The sequence below is a fragment of the Macrotis lagotis genome, chromosome 1, assembly GCF_037893015.1.
Source record: "Macrotis lagotis isolate mMagLag1 chromosome 1, bilby.v1.9.chrom.fasta, whole genome shotgun sequence".
NCBI lineage: Eukaryota > Metazoa > Chordata > Mammalia > Peramelemorphia > Peramelidae > Macrotis > Macrotis lagotis.
This window is the reverse complement of record NC_133658.1, coordinates 437,709,457-437,723,441: the sequence shown is the minus strand read 5'-3', so window position 1 is coordinate 437,723,441 and position 13,985 is coordinate 437,709,457. Positions and strand designations below refer to the sequence as shown.

At 33.2% G+C, this 13,985-nt stretch overlaps 1 protein-coding gene across 3 annotated transcripts in view; it reads right to left on the bottom strand.

Moving 5' to 3' along the window:
* Positions 1 to 13,985, bottom strand: part of FNIP1 (folliculin interacting protein 1) — a 124,601-nt gene that overhangs the window by 22,707 nt on the left and 87,909 nt on the right. For all 3 annotated transcript variants that reach the window (XM_074213293.1, XM_074213295.1, XM_074213294.1), the window contains 2 exons: positions 12,021 to 12,222; positions 9,213 to 9,298 (listed from right to left, as the gene is read on the bottom strand). In XM_074213293.1, the coding sequence (XP_074069394.1) occupies positions 9,213 to 9,298; positions 12,021 to 12,222 (288 nt within the window). The remainder of the gene's footprint in view (positions 1 to 9,212; positions 9,299 to 12,020; positions 12,223 to 13,985) is intronic.

Genomic DNA, 13,985 nt, shown 5'->3' with positions numbered 1-13,985 from the left:
ATTAGACAGAGAAATTAAAAATTATCACAGATATCTATCTGGGAAAAAAGATATATTTTATTATCTTGGGTCTTAATTCTAAAATATAAAACTACAACTACACAAACCATAATTTAATTAAAAAAATCTAGAAGATTAATCTTGCTTAGGTATAGACCTGAAAACTGTGTCTAGTGTTCCCTGCCTCCTCTCCCCACTCCCAGAATAATCTTTCATCATGTATCTCACATATCACTTAACAGTAGGCACAATCTCAAATTTCTCTTGTCTCTCTATATCTTATCCCTTGGTGAATCCCTCTTAGTAGAACTTGAATTTCAGTCCCACCATCATATCCATCTGGTGGTCCTGAACGTATCTCAAACTATCATCCTATATCTAAGTAAGAGTTGTTAAATTTGCCATTCTTTTGTTCAGAACATTTCAGAAGCTCCCAAATGCTTACTGCTTAAAATTCAAACAGTGCTGTACCTAATATTCAAGTTCTCTCAATCTGGTGCCACTCGTTTTTTTTTTCCTCCAGCCCTACTTGATACTACTCCACCCCTCCCCCTTCATCTATTATCTGGTCAAATTGGGTTTTAATCCTTTCCCTCAATATTCAAATTCCTAGTTTTTCTTTAAGGTGCTTTGGGTGCTATCTTCTATACAAATCTCTTAATATCCTCAGTTGTTAATGATTCTTTTATCATGATATATTTTTGTATCATATTTAATTTATAGATCAGGGGCAAGGAACCATGGCAAACTGCAAATGGGACATGAAATTCAATCAATAAATATAAGCTTCTAAGGGATGAATTAATTAAATGTTTGACCAAATATAGCAGGTGAATGATGTTATAAAAATCGAAATGGCTGTTGGAAGAAAAAGGTTCCCCACCCTTGGTATAGATGGTTCTCTGCTAACGTTCCCAGAGATTATAATATGGTCTTTGAAGGAAAGTACTGTTGTTTTGGTCCTTGTATCCACAGTACCTATCACAGTATATTGAACAGTCTATGAGCTAGAACTGGCTCTCAAGAAAGAATATAGAGGTCTCCAGATGATATATCTCAGAGCTGTTGACATGTTTTGTATGAGTCTTATCAAAATTATTCCTTTAGCAACATAAATATCAACAAAGGGTAAAGTTATTCTTAGATTCTGAATGTTCAATTATAGGTTGAATGACACATATAATCTAGGACAATTCTTTCCTCCTTCTCCCCCTTCCTCATATACTCCTAGTTTCAGATACAGCTTCTTCTCCATGCCTCTTACCCAAAGTCCATAAAATCATTACTTCTACCTGAACAATGAATGACAGATTTTTATTCAAACTAGAAAAGACTTTGTGAAGTTATTTAGTCCAATTCATTATATCCAAAAAAGATGAAAATCTGGGAGCTTGTAGGCAGAATATTATGATTTGTGCTCCTAAGTTTCAAAGATTTTGAATTAACTCTTATTTAATACTTTCCTCTTAAGAATAACTAAAATATAGGAAAAAAAGAATAACTAAAATAACTACTTTCTTTTTTCTAATTAAACTTTCATTAAAAATCTATTCTCATTCTCTCCCCCCCCATTTTCATTTAGCCTTTCTTCTATTTTTGTCTCAGAAGATGAGATGGTTCTTCTTATTGTCAAGGCTCTCTCTTTCACATGTGCCCTTAAATCCTATCCCCTTCTTTCTACTCTGGGCCCTTGATCTATCAATCATTCCCATTATCTATATTTCATTGTCAATTTTTCATTTTCTCATGCTTTATTCTCATACTTTCAAATTTGGCCAGGTCTCTTCACTGTAAAAGCAAAACAAAAAATTACAACTCCCTTCCCTTTGACTCTATCTCAAGTGATAGTATTCTAGCTCTTTTTTTAAAATTGCTAAATTTTTTTTCAAGAATTCACCCTTATTAGATTTACTGACTCACCATCCACTCACTTTTCAACCCCCTGAAACCTGGCTTCCATTCAACTCTCTTCTGAAATTAATCTCTCCAAGGGTCACCTCTTAATTGCCAAATCCAACATCTTTTTCTTTTTTCTCATTCTCCCTTGGGCTGTTAATAGCCTTTGACCTTGTTAAAAGTGCCTTTCTTTGAGGGGGTTTCTTTTCTTTGGTTCATGTTTGTGGCATTCCCCTTTTCGATTCACTTATTCACTGTTCATCACTGAATTATCTTCTCTCTTTCCCTAAGGCAAAGGCATTCGGTATTCTTTCCTTTGGTGTGTGTATGAACATGCATTTTGTGTGCCTGCTAGACATCTTTACCTCATTGTCATTCTGGCACATCAGACTTGGCATATTATAAAATGAACTCCATCTTCCCCCTAAAATTCAACTTATCTGTAGAATTTCTGTTTTTAATGAAATCATCAGTTCCTCAAACCTTGAAGTCACCTTGGCTTCTTACTCTCTCAGGCCCTACGTTTTATCAGTTTCAAGTTCTACTGAATCTATTTCCAGTTATCCTACCTTTTCAGTTAAACTACCATTCTGTATCAAGTCATATTGTATAATAATTTCAATTGGTCTCCCTCTGTTTTTTTAATTCCTCCAATCCATCTTTTATACACAATCAAATTAATCTTATTACCACATTATTATGTTCAGCAGTCATCTATGGTTTGCTATTAACTAAAGAATTAAAAAAAACCCTTAGTTTAGCATTTAAGGCCTTTAACAGGCTAAGAAACCATTCTAGTCCTTTTTCAAACTACTTCTGTTGACATACTCAGAATTACAGCCAAACTAGCAATTCTCAGCTCTCTCTCTCTCTCTCTCTCTCTCTCTCTCTCTCTCTCTCTCTCTCTCTCATCTCTAAATACTAGTGCAATTCAGCCCTCAGAAATGGAATGTAACTCTCCTCCATCCTCGTGGAAATATTTTTCAATACCTAGTAAATGTATCACCTTCTATATGATATATTCTATGGTTCCTACTCCTCAAAAAATAAGGAGGTTTTTTCTCCTCAAATTTTCACAGAATACTTTATCTATATTTATTTTTGTCCTTATTGATTTCTAAATTGTTTCATATTATTTTATTTACATGCTGAACATCCCCAGATCTGATTGTAAGCTCCCTGAAGGCAGAAATGCAAAGAGTAACTTTCATGTGGCAGGATCTTAATCTTTATTGATTTGAAATGAATTCAAACAGGAAATGTGTGGGGGTTTTTCAGTTAAGGGGTCAATACTTTCTAGAATCTCAGAAAGAATAGTTTAAAAAATTAAGCAACATTTAAGGCAAGAGGGAAAACTGCCATGCCTTTAAGCTTCACAATATGAGGTACAGCCAACCACAAAGCTCATAAGAAAACCTATGAGTTCTATTACAACAATAAAATATGGCCAAATATTTGCCTCTGGTTAGCTGAAGGAAAAAAAAATAAAACCTTGCTTCCAATTTAAACTCAAGATATTCCAAACCATGTTTTTGTGGAGAGGAGTAAATAAGTCTTGTGACATTATTTACTATTCTGGTAACTCTGGCTGCATCTGTAACTGATAGTGTTTCCTCCCAGCCAAGCAGATTCTCTTGGCAGCAAGCCAATAATCATGTGACTGCAGGAAAGGGAACCCTCAATACCAGATATGTAAATAATGATCCTGAAACCAAGAGCAAGGATTTACCACACTACTGCTGTAAACAAGAAATGGAAACACAACTGACAAGTTTGGATTAATTCTTTTAGGCAAATAAGGGGAGTTTTTCTAAACTATTTCTGGGATGACCTACTTCAGCCTCCATCTACAAAAGAATTTTAAGTGAATAAGGATTAGGACATTTTAAGTTAAAAACTCTAACTCTTCACTCCAAATTCCTTTCATATAAGATTTGAAGATTTATATTGAGTTCAGGAAAACAAGTTTCCATTAAAGCATGGACAGGTTAAACTTGAAATGTATTAAGAGCAATCAGAACTTTTCCCTCCCTCAAAAATACTATCACATTTTTGAGAAAGGTAATTTTAAAATTGCTGACAAGGAAATCACATTAGAATGTCACCCTGGCATATCACATTCTTATTTCAAACTCCCAGTTATGCAGTAGCACATACATTAATTTATGTGGAGTTGTAGATGGCAAAACTGTACTTAAACTATTCAAATCACCATAATTATATAGTTTTCAATGTGTTGCCCCTATAGTTCATGTGGGCTATTTAGGAGAGAATTGGTCTTAACATGTGTCCATTTCAAGTTATGAATTTTGTTGTCCAGATACAGTTGGAGTCGAAGGCAATAAATATCACCAAGGGCAGACAAACCTAAGAGAATTTGGGGAAACTTAAAATTTTAAGAAAATTTATTTTCTTATGTTATGATTATGTCATGATTAAACACCATCTGTCAGGCTGAAAATTATGTGAGAATAGACTTTACAAAAATGTTGGAAGAACTATTTAATAGTTGATATTTTAAGAGAATATGGTATCAAAGAAAAAAGGGAATAAATGAACAGAATTAGAGTTTCATCCAATTAAAATCAGTTCTGGTGAGTTCTAGAATCACTGAATCTCAGAGTTGAAAGAGACTTCATAAGTCATCATGTCCAATCTGTATCCAAACAGGAATTCCCTTTATAACATCCCTCTTCTCTTTGAAGTCATGTGGAACTCAACCAGGTGTTGAGAGCTCTTCTTAGAATATTTCTCCATATATTGAATAGAAATCATTCTGTCTGAAATTCCACCTGCATGTTTCAAGTTGAAACCATTTTTCATTTCTACATTTCCCCTCTAATTCTTGGGCTATGTTCTCTGTTAGGAAAGTTGACACAGTGAAATATAAACACTAAGTTGATAACACATTTGTATCTATAGTTTACAGGCTGTATAAAACGAATATGCCATAAAAATGATCTTTTCTTACTTGGAAGATGTAAAAAGAAAGAAAAGGAATGTCCACATTATTTTGCATATCCCAAATGTACACTCTTGGCAGATCAGAGACTTTTATTAAGTGCTTGGTATAGTCAATTTAAAATTCATCTAGAAATTTGTCTGCTGATATCCAAAATTTTAAACTTTTTAAGTCTATAAAGATGGCAAAATGGATTGATAAGAAAAATTCTGAATGGGATAAAAATTGTCAGAATGGTTCAGTGTTATTGAAGTTTTGTAACTATACGAAAGTGTTAAAATTATAGACTAAAGCATAAATTAAAGGATATATCATATGACCTCAAAATAATTCCCAAAGCTTTTTCTCAGTATCTAAAGAATATAACAATTCATATCTTGAGCCTAAACTTCTCACCTATAATATGCCAGAACAAGATAAACAAATAACAAATATTTGATAGGAAACCATGCTTAATTAAAAAAAAAAGATGAAATAAAAAACTGTGGAGAGTTAAAAGCTTAGAATCATGTAGAAACTTTTAAAGACAATTCTATTTGTGAATACAGGAAGTAAGTATGTGAAGGAGCAATGATTTTGTCACCCCAGGGGGTATCCAATGCTGAAACTCCAGGTCATAACTCCTAATAAAGATCACAGATCTGGACCAAAATTCATCTATTACTTAGTACCTAAGTCTAAGGGAGTTTGCTTGGGGAAACACATGATGTGTTCTATAGTCAGTATTAGTGTGGGATTTGAATCTAGTCTTCCTTGAATCTAAGCCTAGTACTATATCTTCTAGCAAACACTGACCATCTAACATAATAGGATAAAAGTTTTAGTGTAAGAGATCAGATCTGATTCCAGGTTCTCTGACTCCAAGGCAGAATCTTTCAACTATACCTGAGGTATACTTACTCAGAGGAATTTTTATCCCATTCAAAATTTTTCTTATCAATCCATTATACCATCTTTATAGACTTAAAAAACTTAAAATTTTGGATATCAACAGACAAATTTCTAGATGAATTTTAAATTGAATATATCAAGCACTTAATAAAAGTCTCCAATCTGCCAAGAGAGTACAGTCAGTGCTTGGAAAACAAAAACAAAACAAAGTAGTTCTTACTCTCAACAAGCTTTTCGTGTCCTGGAGACATACCCCCCCCACACACACACACACAAACAATCAACTACAAAGTATCAAGAAAGAGAGCATGACTGGGAGTCATGGGAAAAATTTCAGAGAAGTTGTGGTGCTTAAATTGAGTTTCCTTATCTTTAAAATGAGGTCAGACTTACTGAGATACTTAAATATGATCCTATCATCCTAAGAATTGGATTCTGAGAGATAGAACTGAGGAAGGATTTCATTTCAGGCATGGATGATGATAACATATGTGAAGTCCTAGAGGTGAGGAGAAGATCTGATGAATTTGTAGAACACAAAAGCAAAAATCTGTATTAAATGAAGAATATATGAAAGAGGTTAACATGAAATTATGTTGGAAAGTTCCAAGTTGGAGCCAGACTGGAGGATTTTCAAATGCAGACTGGGGAGTGTGAATTTTATCATTTTAACAAACAGATGGCCAATGAAATTTAATGATAACTTGTATGGGAGACAGAATATCAGGTGAATGGAAGTTAGATTGAACAGAGAAGAGACTGAAAGCAAGGACACATAAAACAATAATTTAGACAAGAAGTGATGCCTGGAGAAAATGGCATATATTCAAAGAGAATTTATGTAGTTAAGGAGAAACTGAAGAAGAAAGCTATGGAATTATTTCAAAGTTATGATTCTGGATCACTTGATAGTGATAAATAAGTTTATGAGAGGCAGACTAATAGGGGTAAAAGTGATGAGTTCTGGTTTACATATGTTTAGTTTCAGAAACCTTTCCCAACTCCCTCAAGTTGTTAAGTGCCTCCTTCTTCAAACAACCTTGTAATTGTTTTCCTAACTATGTACTTGTTGCATTACTCCAGGAAAATGGGAATTCTAGGTGAATATTTGGGACCAGATATCAGGAAACAGGCCAGGGTTAGGTAAAATCTATTTAGAAGTCATCTGCACTGAGATTGATAATTGAACTGATGGGAAGGGATGAAACCACTAGCCACAGGGGAAAATAGGAATCCAGAGTAAGGAGCTCTTCTTACCCCAAGAGAAGTGAAAAAATAAATATGCATATTTACTGCCATAAATTAATTTTTTTAAAAATAAGGGAAAATGGAAAACAGAAAATAAAACTAACTGGGAGAAAGAAGAAATAATTTTTTCTTGGCTTAAATTAGGTAGATAAGAACTATTCATATGCACAGATATATAAATATACCTTGACAAATCAATTTACTTGATCTTAAAAATAAATTATTTTCTCAGCATAGAGGGAATACTGATCTGCAAGATACAATGGAAAAAAGTATTGGCCCTCAATCAGAAGTCCTGGTTTTCAATCCTCCCTCAAATGCTTACTTCCTATTAACCTCGGAAAACTCAAAACTTCCAAGGCTTCAGCTTCCTGAGCTGTAAAATTAAGAAACTGATAAGATGGCCTCTGAATCCTCTTCTAGTTTAAAATCTACAGACTTATGATATAATGAAAGATTTTATCACATTGACAGGCGGCATAGTATAATATAGTAATATCATATTCAAATAGAAATGAGGTCACTAAATTGTACCTAAGGATACCTATGGGTCACAGACTGACCTACATAGGAAGGAGTTTCTTCACCAATGAATTCCCCAATCTAATTAAACCACAGGTCCAATCTCTATTTCTATACTCCACGTAGCTATCACGAAAGACTCACAATTCAATACATCTGAATAAAATATAAATAAAACATTTGACTTTCTACAGTTTGTCAGAAACAATCTGAAGTATCAAACAATAAGGAAAATGACATGGATCATATATGTTCTACATTAAAAACTGCTGAAGGTAGAAGAATTCATGAATACTTACATTTTTGCTCTTAAGCACATTTAAAGCATTTTCAAGGGAAATGAATCTGCCCCACAAAGTGCCCAAGGGAAATAAGTACATTAAGGTGGAAAGAATGTGTTTTATATACATATATATATATATATATATATATATATATATATATATATATATGTATATTGTTCAGACACATAAAATTAAAATATATTGGAAAACTAATGCTCATGTAGTATGTATTTAGTGCATTTCCAAAGATTTTTTTTATATTTCTAAGATGTAAGAAAGACTGCTGAGAATAACTTAAACTCACAAAGGAACTTGAAATCTAGGTAAACCAAAAAAAACCCCTCCAAAATGTAGCTTATTTAATAGACACAAATCAAGCCAAAAGTTCCAAAACTTTATAACTTCTACATATATATATCATACACTTCTAACACTTAATCATACTATTTCTGTCACCCACTTAAAATTATATTATAATTATTATTTTAAAGCAAACTTTTAGATTATTGACTAGAAATTTTAAAGTCTTTGCTAATGATTATTGCTGAAAATGATGCCCATTGTTTTGGAGTACAAGATTGGTCTAATGTATTGTTTGCTAAAAAGTTTGGCATGAATATTCCCAATTTGGAATATTCATTTTTTTAAAAAGTTTGTAAAAATTTTTTTTGCAAACATTTTTCTCAAAACCTCTTCCTAAAAAATTTATCTCCATAGCATTAGTCACAGCATTCTTAATGTAAAGCTAAAATATGAGTCTGTTACAAGTTTAAATACAATGGAGATTATTGGAAAGATTAAAGTTTTAAATCTTTGTGACTAGGAAGAAATATACCTAAGTGCCTTCTGGGACATAAAGGGAAAAAATTATTATCATTATTTACTAGAGAGCTAATTATTTGGCTATTTAAAAGAAGGACCACTTCCTGATTGAAACCTCCAGTATAGGGGCGGCTAGGTGGCGTAGTGGATAAAGCACCGGCCCTGGAGTCAGGAGTACTTGGGTTCAAATCTGGTCTCAGACACTTAATAATTACCTAGCTGTGTGGCCTTGGGCAAGCCACTTAACCCCATTTGCCTTGCAAACCGCCCCCCCAAAAAAACAAAAAAAAACCCCAGTATTCAAACTCAAATTATTGGTGGTCCCCAAGTAAATTTATTCATTCGCTCATTTATTCAATAAACATCTATTAAGTACATTCTATGTGTCAGTCATTGTGCTAAGTATTGTGCCAGTACTCCATGTAGAACTGATATTCCACTGACATTAGATTTCATTTTAATTTTGAATACTGGATTCATTAGTTTCAAAAATACTTCATTCAAGATGAGCATAACAAAGGTAGGAAACAGTTTGTGTACATACAGACATAGCACCATATGAAAAAAATCAGAAAAACAATTCCTACCTGAATTCATTTAGGGCATCAACAATACGATTATATGCCAAACTCCGCTGACTGGCATCAGCTGATCTCCGGCTCATTTTCATAGCCTTGAAAATAATAATGCAACATATAATTTTTATAGAAACATGATCAAAACAGGGAGAGAAAGGTGAAAACAAAGTCACACATTTCCTTTTTCATCTGACTATAGAACTATGAAGCCAAACATACCTATTCTTGGGGACAAAAAAAACAAAAAACCTTGAACAGACTGTCAGCCTTCCTACAAGGAGACACATGTATTCATAGTGACTTGATATTCTGCATTTGTCGTGTATAAAAGAGTCCAAAGTTTTTTTGTTAAATTGTCTGTTTGTATTTTGATTTTACAAGGCAAATGGGGTTAAGTGGCTTGCCCAAAGCCACACAGCTAGGTAATTATTAAGTGTCTGAGGCCGGGACTTGAACTCATATACTCCTGACTCCAGGGCGGTGCTCTATCCATTAAGCCACCTAGCTGCCCCTCAAAATTTTCATAGTTTGAATCTTTCATTGCAACTGTCAAAGCAAACAATGTCAACTTAAAGCAATTACCTGTGAAACTTTCTAGGCTTTGAAGAATTACCTTGTTAACCAAACCGATTTGTTTGTAACTGAAAAGAAAGAGCTCACCCCAATTTGTGATATTTTAGAGATGAGGCTTCTGCCAACATTTGATACAGCTCGAATCTTCCTAATATCTCTTACTCTTCCCATTCATGTACCCATAACATAATAAAAACCCAAATCTCCTCAGGATGATCTTAATGTCAAGAAATACTTTCTTCTTTTTCTTAGAAAGTGAAATGTTGTATTTTTACTGGTATTTTTTTGGTTCATTTTCAAATATTTTCCCCCATCCCTTACTCAGATAGGTATACCCTATAAAAATGAAAAGTATTTTAAGGAAACTAATTTACTTATCTTTTGAGTTTAATAGTATGAAAAACATCCCACACCCATAGACCCCCACATTTTTTTTTGTTTTTGCAAAGCAAATGGGGTTAAGTGGCTTGCCCAAGGCCACACAGCTAGGTAATTATTATTAAGTGTGTGAGGCCGAATTTGAACTCAGGTACTCCTGACTTCAGGGCCAGTGCTCTATCCACTGCACCACCTAGCTGCCCCTCCACATTTTCAAAGAAGGGAAGTTCAATATCTCATATCTCTTTAAGCTTGGTAACTATAATAATACAAAATTACCAAATAATCTCTTAACTGCCAAATTATTCTCATACTTCTTAATTTCTGTTCAGTCTCTGACACTGCCAATCATCCTCTTCTTGCTATTTTCTTCTCTTTAGGTTTTCATGACATTAGTTTCTCTTGGAATTCATTCTCCTTGTCTGGTCTTCTCTATTAGATCTTCATCTAAATTATTTCCACTAGTCCTTGCTGTCCCTCAATTTCTGTATTAGGACCTCTTTTCTTCTCCCTCTAAATTATTTCATTTGGTAATTACATCAAATTATGCAAACTATGCAAATGATTCTCAGAGCTATTTATCTGGACATCCAGACTCACATCTCAAGTCTGTCTAAGGGACTTCTGGAACCAGTTATCCTATAAACTCTTTTTTTTTCCTTTCGATTTTTGCAAGGTAATACCCAAGGTCACATAGAGAATTATTGAGTGTCTGAGACTGGATTAGAACTCAGGTCATCCTGATTCTAGGGTCACTTAGCTAATCCTGACATGTAGATTCTTAAAATTAAAAGGTGCAAAACTGAACTCATTATTTTTCCACCCAAATTTCTCCCTTTTCCCTAATATCTCTTACTGTCAAAGACATATTGTTTTCTCAATCAATCCAAGTATCATCCTGAACTCCTCATTTTTTCTCATTCCTCATGTCTAATCAGTTGTCTAGGGCCTATTGATTGAACCTTTGCAACATCTTCTGTATATGCTCCCTTCTCTCCTCTGAGACTGCCACCATCCTGGTGTATGCACCAAATGCACAAGCACTTATTTCTTTATCTCTTGACTATTGCAGTTATTTTCTACTTGGTCTCCCTGCATTACACCTATCCTCATTCCAGTTCATCCTCCATTCAGATAGCAGTGAGTTTCCTAAAACACAGGTCTGATTATGCTATTTTCCTATTTAATAAACAGCAGGCTATCTCAATTACTTCCAGAATAAAAGATAAAATTCACTATTTGTTACCTATCTGGATCTCCTCTCACTTTTCCCTTCCCAGTCTTCTTAAACTTTGTTCCCTTTCATGTACCTTGCCATACAGACACACTGAGCCTCTTCCTTGTTCCTCACACAAGGCACTCCATTTCCTGACATTTTCACCATCTTTTCTCTATGTCTGGAATTCTCTATTCCTTAGTTTTGCCTCCTGGATTCTTTCAGGTCTCAGTCAAAGTTTTGTTTTTTTGCTGAGACTTTTCCTAGTCTTCCTTAATCTCAGTGTCTTCTTTTAAGATCATCTCCTACTTGTTTCTTCATTTTATTTTTCTTGCCTTTTTTTAAATTGTAACATGGTAAATATGAAAATATTTTGAATGACATGTACAATTATATTTATATTGCTTTCCTGCTCAATGGAAGAGGAGGTGCTGGGGGAAAGAATTTGGAACTCAATAAAAATGAGTTAAAAACTTTTTAAAATAAAGTCAGACTGAATCTTAAAAATATTCATAGTGTCCTATATTGCACCTATCAAAATGTGGCATGCATTCAGTAAATCTTCAGTTGAGTGAATAAATGAACATCTTACTAACAGAGTATGCAAGAAATTAAAAAAAATGTAAAACTAAATGTGAAAAACTACTTACTTGTTCTATTGCACTCTTCAATTTATTCATGTGGCTTTCAAAGAGAGGAAAGTGTGAAAAAAAGAATTCATTAAATTTGCTATTTTCATCTTCATCTTTGGAAAGTGAAAAAATTACACCAATGGCAATCTTCTTTTTCCTAACAATTCCAGGATTTGGGCCACAGCTTTCATCAGACAGATTAAAGCTTTCTTCTACAGACCTATTAAAAAAGTTTATGTAATTATTTTAATTGTGAATTGAATTTTCTTCGCAATTAAATAATGAACTTTATCTTAAGGTCTTCTATTTAAGAAGTCAAAACAATTAAAAAGGTTTGTGAGGAACTCCCTATTTTCTCTCTCTAAATTTTGATATTAACTATTGTAACCTGGATAAATTTTCAGTAAAATTTAACTGACAAGTTAAATATGAGGCAGAACTGATTTTTAGCGAATTTAGAACTTATTCAAAACCAAATATCCTGGTTTACAGCTTTTAAATTTAATGGTTCATTTGCATCTAGTAAAATAAAACTGTTGATAAAGCCCAGACTTATTTTTTCTTGCTGTTCCCTGCCAATTACAGATCAGTTGTTATATATTATGGTGATCTCTCAATCTAAAAATAATACTTTATATCTTATCTGGTCACAAATGTCTTTTTATAAGGAGAACTATAAAGCTGTTTTGACAGAATAGAGAAGCTAAAAGTACCTTGAAAAAATTCAATGATCATGGAGAAGTCAAAATAATTCAGTAAAAATTATAATATTCCTTAATTTTAACTAACAGATTTAATTACAATGTCTACAAAAATAGCAACAGTTTCCTAAGTAAATATGGATTTAATCACAACATAAATTAAAACAGAGAAAGAAAAGACAAATATGCCCAAGTCAGTTTGGAGGGAGAAAAACAAATGATGATAGAATTTTCCCTTCTAGACTTAATCTATTTCAAAGAAATTTTCATTCCATTTTATTAACATTGAATTAAATTTTTGCTCAAGTATTAGAAAAGAAGAATACTCAATCAAAATAGCTTTATTAAGCATCTCTTGTATGTCAGAAACCATGCTGAGAAATCTCACCAATAGTACCAAATAAAGAAAATTTAGAGAAAATTATTTTTAAAAAAACACAGGTCAAGAATTATCACAAATATTAGAAATGGAAAACTGGATAGCAACACAAAAAAGCTAAATTTATAAGTAATTCACAACTCATAACTATCATATTTAATAAAAATTCCAGTCTCAGAAAACGAGTTATAAAGGAACTATTCAATTAGCATTAAGTGCTAACTATAGGTCAGGCACTATACTATTTGATAGGAATAAGAATACAACCAATGAAATAGTACCTAATTAAAAGAGTTTACATTCTAACAGAGGAGTCAATAAGGATGTATATAAACAGGTACAGAATAAAGAGAATAAACAAAGATAACTCTAAAATAGTCAAATACAATGAAGATTAGTAGGAGCAACTGAGGAGCATCAGTAAAGTATTTTCATAGAACCTGGCAATCAATCTGCATCTTGAAGGAAGAGAGGGATTCTGAGAGGCAGAAGGAAGGAAATGAGAATAGACAGGTGGGGACAGACAAAGAGATAAGAGTCATGTCTAAAGAACAGAGAGAATAGATAAATGAATTTGAGAGGTAGAGTACTATTCAATTAGAATGGAAAAAATAGGTTGGGGCCAGAATGTTAAAGCGCTTTGAAAGTGAAAGAGAGCAGGTTATATATTTGATCTGAGAGATCATAAGTAAGTTACTGAAATTTACTGGTCAGTCAGATCTGTACTTGAGTAGAACTGCTAAAGTATTAAGAACTAGAATGGGAAGAGTTAGGAAAACTAATTGGTAGGCCAATGCAAGATCAGTGGCATTACACTTAAATAGAAATAGAGCTCTGCTGGCCACACACTAACTTAGAAAATCACAGGTAAGCAACCATGCTTTATTATATTTTTATTGATTT